Source organism: Ipomoea nil, unplaced genomic scaffold, assembly GCF_001879475.1.
Source record: "Ipomoea nil cultivar Tokyo-kokei standard unplaced genomic scaffold, Asagao_1.1 scaffold3314, whole genome shotgun sequence".
Lineage (NCBI taxonomy): Eukaryota > Viridiplantae > Streptophyta > Magnoliopsida > Solanales > Convolvulaceae > Ipomoea > Ipomoea nil.
In genome coordinates, this window is record NW_017619742.1 from 2,895,871 (window position 1) to 2,911,738 (window position 15,868).

At 36.1% G+C, this 15,868-nt stretch overlaps 1 protein-coding gene across 1 annotated transcript; it reads right to left on the minus strand.

The window, feature by feature from the left end:
* Positions 1–14,842: 14,842 nt before the first annotated feature.
* Positions 14,843–15,868, minus strand: LOC109169409 (putative late blight resistance protein homolog R1B-12). The gene has a single exon (XM_019318290.1). The coding sequence runs from the start codon at positions 15,866–15,868 to the stop codon at positions 14,843–14,845; it is 1,026 nt and encodes a 341-aa protein (XP_019173835.1).

Genomic DNA, 15,868 nt, shown 5'->3' on the forward strand with positions numbered 1-15,868 from the left:
CGCAATGACGATGAAATCGGCAACAAAAATTAATTATGTTGAGATCTTTGGCACAAAGATAAATTTGACGTTTGAGGTTGACGACGAAACTTACGACGATCGTTCTTTTGGTCACTACAATAATTAATTATTTTAAGTAAAATTTGTTTTAGGCACCCAAAATATCTTTTGAGAAATATATAAATACAAATTTTAGGCCCATATGGTAATTTAAGAATGATTCAAAGCATGAAACCCTACATGCGTAGCCTTACATTTTTTCAATTTCCTCCCATTTCCTCTTCCACTGACCCACCATCTCACTTCGCTTATTTTCACTTTCCCTTCCCCCTACACATTTTCCCTTCCCCCCATGCATTTTCCCTTTTCCCTCCCATTTCCCTTCCCCTTAATATTATTATGATACTTATTATTACTATTATTATATTATTATATTATTATTATTACTATTATTATTATTATTATTATTATTATTATCCATTTTTCCTTCAATTTCCCTTCGTCCTATGCATTTATTATTATTATTATGGACGGAGCCAAGGGGGGCAGGGAGCAAGGAGTGGCTGCCCCCCTCAACCCCACCCCATATAAATCTTTTTATGTATATATGTATATATAGTACATGTTATAGTATTAGCTAGTATAAAAAAATTATTAAATATTAACATGAATGAGTTAGATTAGTTGGTAGAGTACATTTTGACAATTATAAAGATCAAGGATTCAAATCCTTTGGCATTAACATATATTTACTGTGTTTTAAATTCAAATTAATTATGCCCATATCCAAAGGTAATTTCTTTTTTTTTTTTTTTAATTATCTCTTTTGTTTTAATATTTCGTCTTTACTGGAAAAAATTTCTGAAAATCCGTCCCTACTTCTTCGTCTCCCTCCCCCCCCCCCCCCATCAACCGAATTTATGGCTTCATCCCTGATTATTATTGTTGTTGATGTTGTTGTTGTAAAAATGTACAAAATCTATATTATTATTATTATTATTATTATTATTATTATTATTTTCCTTTTTCCTCCTCCTTATGCACACAAATTTAATTTGTTATTATTATTATTATTATTATTATTATTATTATTATTATTATTATTATTATTATTATTATTATTATTATTATTATTGTTGTTGTTGTTGTTGTTGTTGTTGTTGTTGTTGTTGTTGTTGTTATATTTGTTGTAGAAATGTACAAACAATTATCATTGGACCCCTACTTTGATTGGAACGACCATGCTTCTAGGTAATTAAGGAGGCAAGTAAAATTGTACTTTGTATAAAGAACACCTACTTCTGAGGGGCATAATAAATTTCACCTTTCACAAAAACTAAGTTAAGTTTTACAGTTTAATCAATATTGAATTATAAATTTAATTTATTTTAATATAAAAATTGTTAGGACATCATTTGTATAATCTATTATAACTATCTACAATAATATTAATCATTACGATTACTTTTACTAGAAGTTTAAAATACTCATTTCGATTATATCAAAAATAATTATTTTTATTTTATATTTAAAACTGTACTAGACTATCGATAGCAAAAAAATTTTAAAATCTTTATTCATTGATTGAATTGAAATATTTATTTTATAAATTTATTAAGTGAATTTTTGGGTTCGACAATTTAACATATTTTCAGTGAATTGTATACACTCCTAAAAATATAATTAAAATTTATGTAAATATTTAAATATAAGAAGATGTTTGGTCATACACACATGTAAAATAAATAATTTTTTTTTTTATTACAAAGGAAGGGGATACTCACAAATACAATCTACGCCTACACTGAGGCTTAAACCCTACACATCCCACATAGGGGAGTAACCGGATACCAATGAACCACAAAGTCATTGGTAAAAAAAAATTAATTTTCTTAATTATATAGGAAATATAATTATTATATTAATTAATCCAAAATTACATAAGTTTTATTATATATATATATATATATATATATATATATATATATATATATATATATATATATATATATATAGTATTTTAAAAGCTAAATCCTAATTTAATATACTAAAATCCTAAATTTTATTTTAATTTACACCTAAAATCCTAAAATAACTAAATTCCTAAAATTTCTAATAACTAAATTCCTAAAATCTCTAATTCCTAAATTCCTAACAATCTCTAATTCTTAAATTCCTAAAAATCTCTAACTCTCCTCACGTCTGCGACTCACGTCGGCTTCAGACTCGATTTTGCGAATTCGTGATTGGGACGTGCTGCAGCGAGGCGGAGACGGGCTGCGACGAGGTGACGAGGTGGCAACTGGTTGTGGCGAGACGGCAATCAAGATCGAGGTTAGATTCTTTTCAGATTTTTTGTGTGTACTATTATAGATTTATATTTGCTATTTGTGTACAATGTATATATAATGGTCAGATTGATTAACAGCTTCTTGAATCTGAAAGTTGAACACAATTGAGAGCTGTGAGCCACCATGTCCTGTAATATGCTATTTCTTCCAATCCTCGCTCCCATTGCGCATTTGTGCTTGTAGTTAAATCTTTCCTCGGTTGAAATTTCATTCCGCAAATTAAATTCTAACCACAATTAGGCATACATACATATTACACGCGCACACACAGGTTCTAATCAATATGAAAAATGTTATATGCACTAAATATCCCTGCTCCAACATTAGTCATGATGTATGTAGTGCTTCTTTTTTTTCTCCAAATCTTAAAAAAAAAAAAAATAGAGTAAAAAACATATGACGCTAAATGCAAATTATTGGGTGGACCATGAATATCAGGTATATTTTTAATATATTAAAAGTATATTATTTTTGTACTGAAGATACATTATATAAAATAATGTACCCTTAGTATATTAAAAATGTACTTTTTATTTATGGTCCACACAATTGTGTGGACCATAGTCCATGCAATAATGATTGAACACTAGATTTCAAGGTCTTTGGATACCCCCTTTCTGTTAGGTGCTATGTGCTTTATTTTTAGAACTTATAAGCATACCAATCTTCTGCATGTTTAGCTATTCTAGTTGTGAGTTCATTACTTTTCATTACCATAATGAAAGGGATATTGGATAATAATCATATTATTTTTTGCATATTTAGCACTTATAGGCATACCAAATTACCAATCTTCTACATATTTAGCATACCAATCTGTATCTTTAAGCAGATTATTTTTTCCCAGGCATGACCATTAAGACTAAATCAGCCACTCCGTACTTAATAATAAATATGTAGTGTCTCTCCTATTTTTCTTCTAATTTAGTTACCTATTAAAAAAAAGAAAAGAAAATCACCTTGCATATTATAATGCTATCATGTTACCATGTATCCAATTAGCATGACATCCAAATATAATTTACCAATCACCACAGAAATTCACAAACCATCTTACACAATTACAGAATTCCCTATAGAACAATAAGGCACAATCTATCTTAAAAAATTCAGTTCTCATGCTGTCAAGGTCATAAATTAATAAATCAAGAAGGGCCTTTTCCTTCTGTTGATTTGCCTAACAATTTAAGTGCAAAAGTGACATGTCTACAGAGATCTCATACCAACATGGTAAGGCAATAAATGCATCTGAATGGTTTGCTATCTCTGCTTTTCTTTGATGCACATCTACAACAGCCTACACTTCCCTTATTGTTTCTGTTTCACTAGTCAACTGTAGAAGAAAGCATCCCAGATTGATAATAGTAATATTTTTTTAAACACTAATGATTGTTAAATATATGAATGTATATGTGTAGGTCTTTACATATAAGTATTATGGATAGAAGTTGGATGTATCAAAGGCGAACTCAACGTGGTGATCTTAATCCAGATTTTATAAAAAGATTAGAAACATTTATTGAGTTTGCATGTAGTAAACCAGATTTCATGGATGGAAGTAAAATTCGATGTCCATGTATAAAATGTCATCACATCTCATTTGAAGAAGTTGAGATTGTATAGTGCTTGGGAAGTGAAGGCAAAAAGAAGATATGTTGATTATATAAGTAGAATGAAGAAAAGTCAAGACCTCCCTATATCAACGAAGAAATATGGACAAAGTGGAATGATGTTTGGAATTCTGAAGACAGTAAGAAAAAGTCAGAATTAGGTAAGAGAAATAGACGTGGCGGTGTTTTAGATGGAGTTGCTCAATCTACGCATACCACAGGATCAACACCTCATTCCAAAGTTGACACTCAACTGGTAAGTTCATTCGAATTGTTTAAATTATAACTGATTATGTTTGGATTGTTTGAATTATGCGTTATTGTGTTGGTAGAAACTTTTATTGATATTATTACGATGAACTTCTTGTGATTTTATTTTAATGTACCTATTGAGCTGATGTTTGAGATATTTATATTATATATTAAGCATGGAAATAGTTCTATCTATACAGGAAACTATGCTGATTTTTTATCAGAATTTTGTTTGTTTTATATAATAATTATGCGTTATTGTGTTGGTAGAAATTTGTATTGACACTATTATGATAAAATTATTGTGATTTAATTTTATTGTGTATATTGAGTTAATATTTGTGTTATTGGAGATAGTTCTATTTATAATGGAAACTCTGTTGAATAGTTTTTCTAAATTTTTTTCATTTTAAAATAGTAATTATGTATTTTTATGTTGGTAGAAACTTCACTATTGTGATAAAAACAGTGTGATTATATTATATTATGCTTATTGAGTTGATATTTGAAATATTTTTATTATATATTATAATCTTATTTGTTTTAATTTTTATTTTATTTTGTTTCTATTTTAACTAATTTTTAGGAAAAACAATTTGGTCGCCGTCCATCATATTTTGAATTATTCAAGCATACACATACCAAAAAACATGATGGCCAAATATTTATAGTTGAAAAAGACAAACAAATCCATGTAAGTTTATTTATCTTGATTTTCTTTGAATATATATGAATTTTTATAAAAATTGTACTAATTTTTTTAATTTTTGCAGGAACAAATTGCATTGCAACGGAAGGTATTAATACAAATGGAGAAGAAGTAGATGAGAGTCAATTGTACTATGATGTAGTTGGCGGACATGATAAAAAAGAAGAGTTTATGGACTTGGCTCATATGGTACATTCATTCTTAGTCTAATAAATGCTAAGAGACATCGGACAATATAGAATCAACCTCGCAGCCATCAGAGAATGCTAATTCTGCAAAGGTCCTAAATGAGATTGAGAATTTAAAGGCTTCTATGGTTCTTATGCAGCAAAGATTAAATGCTCTTGAGAGTGAGAAAGCTAGTACTTCATCATCACCCTAATCACGACTGAATTCACGTTGATTTGATTTTTCTTTTATGAATTACTATATTGTTGTTTATACATCACTTTGGTATTAAGTACAACAAATTATATTGTATTTTTGTTTGCACATTAACAATTTAAATACAAATATTAGAATTTTAACAAAATAATAATAATTAAAAAAAATATTAAAATAATAGATTAGCATAATCGCGATGAAATATAATTTTAGTGATGGAATATTCATTGTAATAATGGCGATGAAAAGATTTTTTTCATCCAAAATGCGACGGAATCACAATAGTGATTAGTTACGTTATTATTTTACGACGAAATTTTGTGATGGAAAACAAATTTTGCAACGGAATATCTAGCGATGGAATTACAACGGAAATTTTTTTCGTCGTTTTCTTACGACGAATTTGTGCGACGAGAGACAAAATTTGCAACGGAAAATTTTGCGACGGAATAGCGACGACAATTTGTTTCGTCGTTTTTTTACGACGGAATAAAAAATTTGCAATGGAAATGTTAGCGACGGATTCGCGACAATAATTATTTCCGTTGTTATATTTCACAACAGAAATTTGCAACGGAATATGAGTTTTGCGACGGAATATTTTTTCATGCAATGGCGACAGAAAGAAACATTTCTGTTGCCAAAATCACGACGGACTCGCGACGGAATGACTTTCGTCGCCTACTTCACGACGAACAATTCCGTCACCATTTTCCGTTGCCATCATTCGCGACGGATTATTTCCGTCACGAAATGAAATACGACAAGCCTTGAGACTACGGAATGGATTCCGTCGCAAAAATGACAAATTCCGTCGCAAAACGTGATTTGCGACTGAATTTCGCGTTTTCGCAACGGAATTTTTCCATCGCGAATTGCTATTTTTCTTGTAGTGAAAGTTCTACTGAGACTAAGAAGAAACCAGAGGTATTGGAAATGATACACTCTGATGTGTGTGGACCTTTCAAAACTAGGTCACTTGGTGGTGCTCGCTATTTTGTTACCTTCATTGATGACTGCTCAAGGAAATTATGGGTTTATTCTTTGAGGCATAAAAGTCAAGTTGTCGACATATTCAAGCAATTTCATGCCCTAGTTGAGAGACAGACTAGGAAGAAGCTAAAATGCATAATGTCATATAATGGGGGAGAGTATATTGGGCCACTCAATAAGTATTACGTAGAGCAGGGTATTCGCCATAAGAAAACACCACCAAAGACTCCTCAGTTAAATGGTGTTGCTGAGAGGATGAACAGGACTTTGATTGAGAGAGTTAGATGCTTGTTGTCACATGCAAAGTTACCAAAGACATTCTGGGCTGAGGCACTAAGTACTGTTGCGCATGTGTTGAATCTCTCACCATGTGCTCCTTTAAGGTTTGACATGCCAAATCGGGTGTGGACAGGAAATGATGTTTCCTATGATTATCTACGTGTCTTCGGGTGCAAAGCATTTGTGCACATTTCGAAAGATGAAAGATCGAAACTTGATGTTAAGACATGACATTGTGTGTTTATTGGCTATGGTCTAGATGACTTTGGCTACAGATTTTATGATCCGGTTGAAAAGAAGCTTGTGAGAAGCCGAGATGCTGTGTTCGTGGAGAATCAAACCATAGAGGATATTGACCGGGTTAAAGAATTGGGATCTCATAACGGTGATTCAGTTGATACTGAGATAATACCTCCAACAGTGGTTCCTGAAGAGGTTGGAGAGGAGGACCAAATTGAGCAGCAAGATGTTACTGATGCTTCCATTAATGATGATGAACTCCCAGTTCCAGAAGCTTCAACTCCACCTCAGCTTCGAAGAAGTTCAAGAGTTAGACAGCCTTCCACAAGGTACTCTTCTGATATTTATAAAATTAATTTTGTTGATAATGGTGAACCAGAATGTTATGCAGAAGCTGTGGAGGATGAACACAAGGAAAAGTGGATTGAAGCCATGAAAGATGAGATGAAATCCTTGTATGAGAATAATACCTTTGAGTTAGTAAAGCTACCTAAAGGTAAGAGAGCTTTGACAAACAAGTGGGTGTACAGAGTAAAGCAGGAGGAACACTCTCCACGGCCACGGTACAAAGCTAGACTAGTCGTCAAGGGATTCAACCAGAGAAAAGGTATTGACTTTGATGAGATATTTTCTCCAGTGGTTAAGATGTCTTCCATTCGTGTTGTTCTTGGACTAGCAGCCAGTCTAGATTTAGAAATTGAGCAAATGGATGTAAAGACTGCTTTTCTTCATGGTGATTTAGATGAAGAAATATACATGGAGCAGCCAGAGGGTTTTGAAGTCAAGGGAAAAGAGGACTATGTCTGTAAGCTAAAAAAGAGCCTATATGGCTTAAAACAGGCACCAAGGCAATGGTACAAGAAGTTTGAGTCAGTTATGGCGCAACAAGGTTACATGAAGACTACTTTTGACCATTGTGTGTTCTTTCAGAAATTCTCTGATGATGATTTTATTATGCTTCTGTTGTACGTCGATGATATGTTGATCTTCGGCAAGAGTGCTTCTAGAATTAATCAACTAAAGGAACAGTTGAGCAAGTCTTTTGCTATGAAAGACTTGGGGCCAGCAAAACAGATTCTTGGGATAAGAATTACACGAGACAGGAACGCCAAAAAGTTGTGGTTGTCTCAGGAGAAGTACATTGAGAAAATACTTTGTAGGTTTAACATGGACAATGCTAAAGCGGTTAGTTCTCCTCTTGCTAATCACTTTAAATTAAGTAGTAAGCAAAGTCCTTCTACAGAGGAAGAAAAGGCAAGTATGCAACAAGTCCCTTATAATTCTGCAGTTGGCAGTTTGATGTATGCTATGGTATGTACAAGGCCAGATATTGCTCATGCAGTTGGAGTTGTGAGTAGGTTCCTTTCTAATCCTGGCAAGGAACATTGGATAGCTGTTAAATGGATTTTCAGATATCTTAGAGGTACTTCTAAATTATGCCTATGTTTTGGTTCTAATAAGTCTATGTTGGTTGGATACACAGATGCAGATATGGCAGGTGACATTGACTCTAGAAAGTCGACTTCGGGGTATCTGATAACATTTGCAGAGGGAGCAGTATCATGGCAGTCTAAGTTACAAAAGTGTGTTGCACTTTCTACCACAGAGGCTGAGTTTATTGTAGCAACTGAAGCTTGTAAAGAGTTGCTATGGATGAAGAAATTTCTTCAAGAACTCGGGATCAAACAAGACAAATATGAGTTATTTTGTGATAGTCAGAGTGCTATACACCTTGGTAAGAATTCCTCTTTCCATTCAAGATCGAAACATATCGATGTAAGATATCACTGGATACGAGATGTTTTGGAGATGAACCAGTTACAACTTGTAAAGATCCATACAGATGAAAATGGGTCTGACATGTTAACAAAGTCATTACCAAGGGAAAAGCTTGAGATATGTCGTTCAGCTGCAGGGATGCAAGTCCCTCCCACATTGGCGTGAGGGGGAGTTTGTTGCTAGATGGTCCCACCAATGTGGGTAGGGTGGTGACCAAAAGCTTAACAATTAAGCTTGGAAGATGAAGTGAAAGGTTTTTTGATTAATGGCTTCATTCATGTCCACTTAATGGGAGATTAAAGTGGGCAAATGAAAAGACAAAAGAGTTGGCTTTGTAAAGCCTATATAAAGGCCATGGATTTGGCTACCTTGGATATGAGAGAGTTCAAGAAGAAGAAAAAGAGATGAGAGAAAATTTGTTGAGATATACAAGTGTGAGAAAATTAGCCGAGAAGAAGTTGGTGGATTTCGTAGAAATTCTTGTGCCTCGGGGTATGTTATTTTCTCTTGTATTTTGTGTTGCCTCTAATCGTTGAATTAGAGAAGCCTCCTCTGTTGTACCCATTATCTATATAGTGGAAGGTTTGCTGGCTTGTGCCCGTGGTTTTTTACTCCTTGCCTTGAGGAGGTTTTTCCATGTTAAAATTCTTGGTGTTTTTCTTGGTGCCGTTTATTTATTTTCATTGTGCTAATTATATATTCTTGCGAGCTTTCTTCCTAACATAACAAACACTTGTCAGCATTACTTATAAAGGAAAATGTAATATTTTGATAGAAAATATAATACTTTTACATCAAAATGTAAATGTATTACATTTTTTTTCTTCTCAAAAGTATTACATTTTATAAGTTACAAACACTTTATTTCTGATTAGTATTACATTTGAGCATATAAGTATCACATTTGTATGTTAATTATCCCACCCAATCCGACCTATCTCACAGATAAGAATCCATGAGACAGTCTCACACAAGTGTGACCATGTCACTATAATTGATATATATATATATATATATATATATATATATATATATATATATATATATATATAAAGGTATAATAAACTCATAAAGTGCACACAATATAATGCAAATATGAGATAACTTACTGTTAAACTATTGGGGGCACATTCTTCTCCAGAGATTTGTTCATTAGGATATTCTTCTTCTACTCCAACATGGTCCTCGTCTAGTATTTTATCATAAAATTGAAATATTAAAAGTAGAGAATAGTAGACGAAAGAAAGATGGAAAATAATTATTTAAGAGACACATATATATACCTGGTCGAGTATGGAAGTGAAGAACATGTAACATGTTATTCCCGTAATTGTGAAGTTGATCTTCTTTAACAGTCATAGCGGAAGTAACGAGGGAAGAATAACAATACTCCAACTTAATTAACTGGAGTGTGATGATATCTGCAATCCACTCTGGCATCTCTTTCAACTCGAAACAATTTCTTAAGTGCAAGTGCTCAAGATTGGGAAAAGGAGAGGCCACGTATGCCTTCCACTCCTTCAAATTTGTGAGAGAAATGAGCAAAACCTTTAACTGAGGGAAACTGCCATCTTCAATTAGTTCCCACTCTTGTCCCACACAGGCAAAGTTTTTGAGCTTAAGCACCTTCAGATTGGGTAGCAAGCTAATAATAGTCATAGCTTCTGATAAGAGATAATATAGTGATTGGTTGTGGTTAGTTTGTTAAGTTTGTTTCGTATTTATTGCTGTGGTTACCTTGAGTTTAGTAGTTTTAGTTTCACCTTTGTAGTATAAATATCTCTTCTGAATAATGTAAATTCATCACTTCTTTACCAATTTACATGGTATCAAGAGCTATTCAATCTAAACTATATTTTTTTTCCCCTTCACCTTAAGTTCTATTTTCCATGGCTGCTAATGATGCAAATACTCAACCTACTGTCTCCCCCACTCCAGTTAATCCGGTACCTAATGTTGAAGGGGCTAATACCATTCCTAATCATCTTGAACCTAGCGAACCACTAATTGTGGTTACATTTCATAACATTCAAAAACTCACTTCCTCCAACTATCTCACATGGAAAATTCAGCTTGAAGCCATTCTTATTGGCTATGATCTTAAACATTTTATTGATGGCAGTAAACTCATCCCAACTGCTACTATCACTGTGCAAGATCGCGTACTTCCAAATCCTGCTTATTCCACTTGGATACGCCAAGATAAGCTCATTTTTGGCGCTATAGCTGGTACTTTGTCCTCAGCTGTCGGGCCTCTCATTTCGAGTGCCCAAACTTCTCACGAGGCATGGAATATCCTAGCAAATACTTATGCTCGCCCCACCCGTGGTCACATAAAGAAACTCAAGGATCAACTCAAGAATATCATCAAAGGCGGCTCCACAATTACCAAGTACATACACCAAATCAAGAGAGTTGTTGATGAACTTGCCCTTTTAGGCAAACCCATGGAACCTGAAGATATCACAGACAAAATTCTTGATGGTCTGGATTCTGATTACCAATCTGTTACTGATGCTGTTAATGGACGTGACTCCATCATCTCGTTTGAAGAGTTGCATGAAAAGTTAATTAACAAAGAACTTGCTCTACACCGTGCAACTCCTCCTACCACGTTTCCAGCTACAGCTCATCCCACTCAAACTCGACCAGTAAGCAATTTTCAGACTCGGCAACCCTCATATCCCCGCTTCACCAACAATTCATCCCGGCCTGCTGCAAAACCCTTTCTTGGTCGCTGCCAGTGGTGTAATGTTCAAGGTCATGTTCTTTTTCATTGTTCTGTCTTTCGTGGACAGTACCCAAATATTCAGTTTCCCCCTCGTCCTACACGCAAACAAGAGGTAAAACCACAGGCTCATGTTGCTGCCACCTCACCAGTTGCACCCTCCTGGTTGCTAGACAGTGGTGCCTCCCATCATGTTACCACGGATCTTTCAAATCTTGCTCTTCACACACCATATGATGGTACATATGAAGTTATGATAGGGAACGGTTCTGGTCTTCCCATCTCACATACTGGTTTTGTTTCTCTCCCTTCTACATCTAAGTCATTTTCCCTTTCTAATGTTTTGTGTGTTCCCACTATGTGTCGAAATGTTATCTCTATTTCACAATTTTGTCGTGATAATAATTCCCTTATTGAGTTCTCACCCACTACCTTTTGTGTTAAGGACATTCAGACGGGGGCACCCCTCCTAACCGGACTATCTAAAAATGGAGTTTATGAGTGGCCGACGTCTCCTAGTGTGTCTACTCATGTCTTCACCACAATGGTTTGTGACAATAATTGGCATCACCGCTTAGGTCATCCCTCCGCTCCCATGCTCGACCAACTATTGGTTCGTTTAGGCATTTCTAATTCTTTTGCTCAGTCACATTGTAATGCATGTCTTAGCAATAAAAATCATAAACTTCCCTTTAAAAACTCCACTCTTACTACATCAGAACCGCTTGAGGTTGTGTTCAGTGATGTTTGGACTTCTCCACTACATTCCTTTGATAATTACAAATACTATATTATTTTTGTAGATCACTATACAAAATATGTATGGTTGTATCCACTCAAGCGGAAGTCTTGACACATATGATGTGTTTGTACGCTTTAAGTTGATTGTTGAGAAATTTTTTAATAAAACAATTCGAACCTTGTACTCTGACAATGGTGGTGAGTACAAAGCCTTGTCATCTTTCTTAACACTAAGTGGCATCTCTCATCTCACCTCTCTGCCACACACTCCTGAGCATAATGGGTATTCGGAGCGTCGACACCGTTACATCGTTGAGACGGGTCTTGCTCTTCTTACCCAAGCCTCCATGCCACTTAGTTACTGGACTCTTGCCTTTTCCACTGCAGTCTACCTCATTAATCGCCTTCCCACACCAACTCTTAACCATCACTCCCCTTACTCTAAACTCTTTGGTAGTGAACCAAAATACTCTAGTCTTCGCAGCTTTGGATGTCTGTGTTATCCATGGCTCAAACCATATACTGTCCACAAGCTTCAGTCTCGTTCATTACCTTGTGTTTTTGTCGGGTACGGGGCATCTCAACATGCTTTTTATTGTTTAGAACCAACTACAAATCGTATATATGTGTCTCGACATGTACGGTTTGTTGAAGCGTGGTTCCCATTTGCACATATTGCTAAAGACCTCTCCCGCCCTTCGTCCTCCAGCGCAGGTGAGTGGTGTTCTATCTCTCTTCCCATCGCCCATTCACCGGCGCAACCACATTACCAAAACATCACACCGCCACCCCTACATAATCTTCCTCCAAATTCCCCTATAACTTCCCCTCTATCACCTATACTCCCCTCACCTCCTACTCAAAATACTCAGTCGTCTCCATCACCATCTCTGCCTGGTTCTACATCTCACTCTTCTCCCTCTAGTTGCTCACAAACGAGTCAAGTTTCATCTCCTGCTACTTCTCCTCCTGACCCACCAGCTTCTGTACCAGTTCCTGCCCCACGTGTCGTTGTCACTCGGTCGAAAAACAACATTTTTAAACCCATTCGAAAACTCAATTTATCAGCTCAAGTTGTTCCTATTGAACCTGTTTCTGTTAAGCAAGCTATGCAGGATCCAAACTGGTTGGCAGCCATGAAGGATGAGTTTGCAGCGTTAGCTCATAATGAGACTTGGGATCTTGTCCCCCCCGATCCATCTCACAATCTGGTGGGTTGCAAATGGGTCTTCCGCCTCAAGTATCATCCAGATGGGTCCATTGCTCGGTACAAAGCTAGACTGGTTGCCAAAGGCTTTCATCAGCGACCGGGGCTTGATTATACTGAGACTTTCAGTCCGATTGTTAAACCATCGACTGTTCGGCTGGTCTTAAGTCTAGATGTTACTCATGGGTGGGTAACTCGTCAGTTGGACATTAACAACGCATTTTTGAATGGAACTTTGAATGAAGATGTGTTCATGACTCAGCCTCCCGGTTTTATTGATCGTACACTACCTCAGCATGTGTGTCGGTTACGAAAGTCGTTGTATGGTCTAAAACAAGCCCCTCAGGCTTGGTACATTGAGCTGCGTAATTACCTTCTGTAGATTGGTTTTAAAAATTCGAAGGCAGATACTTCATTGTTTTACTATACTCATCACTCGGACTCTGTCTATGTCCTTGTGTATGTTGATGATATAATTGTAACCGGCAAACATGAAAAATCTGTTTGCTCCTTTATTTCTTGTCTGGCTCGCAGGTTTTCTTTAAAGGATCTTGGTTCTCTTTCCTTCTTTCTTGGTGTTGGAAGTGTCTCCTTGCTCTCACGGCCTCTTTCTCAACCAAAGGAAGTACATTTATGACATACTTTGTCGTGCGGGGATGGCGGATGCTAAACCTGTGGCCACACCTATGGCTATTTCTCCTCCACTACATCTTACAACCGGACACACTCTTTCGAACCCATCTGAGTTTCGGGCACTAGTTGGGAGCTTGCAGTATTTGTCGTTGACCAGACCAGATGTAGCATTCATTGTTAATAAACTTTCTCAATTTCTGGCAGCACCAACCGTAGACCATTGGGCGGCACTGAAACGTTTGCTTCGATATTTATGCGGAACTTTGGATCATGGTATTTTCCTTTCTGCTGATTCACCGGTGCAACTTCATGCTTACTCTGATGCTGATTGGGTTGGTGACAAGCATGATTACCGCTCTACAAGAGCTTATATTGTTTACTTAGGACGTAATCCTATCTCGTGGAGTTCTAAGAAACAGCGAACTGTTGCCCGTTCCTCTACGGAGGCCGAATATCGCACTGTTGCTGGTACTGCTGCGGAACTTGCTTGGATTTCATCTCTCCTGAGCGAGCTTGGTTTTTCTCTCCCGGAGAAACAGATTATTTATTGCGATAATATTGGCGCAACCAGTCTATGTGCAAACCCAGTTTTTCATTCTCGTATGAAGCATGTTGCTCTTGACTTTCACTTTATTCGTGAGCGTGTCCAGAGTGGTGCACTTCGTGTTTCTAATATTGCAAGTGATGATCAGCTGGCTGATGCTCTTACGAAGCCTCTACCACGGCGCCGCTTTCAGCTTCTGGTGTCCAAGATTGGCCTCGCCGGACGGCTGTCCATCTTGCGGGGGCATGATAAGAGATAATATAGTGATTGGTTGTGGTTAGTTTGTTAAGTTTGTTTCGTATTTATTGCTGTGGTTACCTTGAGTTTAGTAGTTTTAGTTTCACCTTTGTAGTATAAATATCTCTTCTGAATAATGTAAATTCATCACTTCTTTACCAATTTACAGCTTCCCATGGTATAAGGGTTCTCTCAAATGTCAACTCCTTGAGGTTTTGTGGGAAAAGAGGAGGCAAATGTAAAGGGTGGTAAGAGCCTCGAACTCTTAGCTTCTCAAGATGATTTAAACACCAGAGGTCATTTAAACCCTGTGATGACACTTGGCATCTTGCAAAAATTATTCCAAAATCTTTAACATTTGGAATTCTCATAAACACTTGTACTGTACACTGTGAGGTAGACAACCAATAAAGTGTCTGCAAATTTTCTTGAACCATTTTTGGAAGATAAGTAGGAACCTGATGGTTGATTTCAAGATGCCTTAGTTGTGGCAAGTCCCAAATTCCAGGAGGCAGCCTGCGGGCACCATTGTCATCTTCTGTGACAACTAGTGTCTGTAGATTCCAATTCTTCCACAAAGGTATACAGTTTAGAACCTTACTTGAGGCTATTTCTAGGTACCTTAGGAAAACAAGATCTGTAATATCTGGAGGCATACCTAACCTGAAGTTAATCTTGCTCAAGTCTAACACTCTTAACTTCTTAAAAGAGTTGGCATGCAAATACCATTCATAATCACAGTTTCCAACCATATTAAAACATAAAATGGTACGACATTTCCTAGAAGCAATGGCCAAATGAAAATGTGGGTTCACTACTTTAAGACTTAACCAAGGCTTATCACCTAATCGAACCAAGCAATCAAAACCATGACAACTACCCGTAGTTTCAAGGTACAAAAGGTTCACTTTCTTAGCCTTGCTCACACACAACTCACGTAAGAGATCATGCATCCTACAAGTCTTGATTTTATGATCGGAGCTTCTCCCATGAACCATAACTAGACATCTGTCAATAAGATCTTGCAAATAATTTCCACCTACTTCTTCTAGCCTCCTATTACTCATTATCTCTACAAATCCTTCAGCAATCCACAACCTAATAAGCTTTTTAATTGGAATATCACAATCTTCATGATAAATTCCCAAATACAAAAAGCAACACTTCAAGTGGCTAGGCAT

What these genes read in the sequence shown, in the direction of transcription:
- LOC109169409 (XM_019318290.1), bottom strand. Translation starts at nt 15,868, where the DNA reads ATGCCTAGCCACTTGAAGTGTTGCTTTTTGTATTTGGGAATTTATCAT.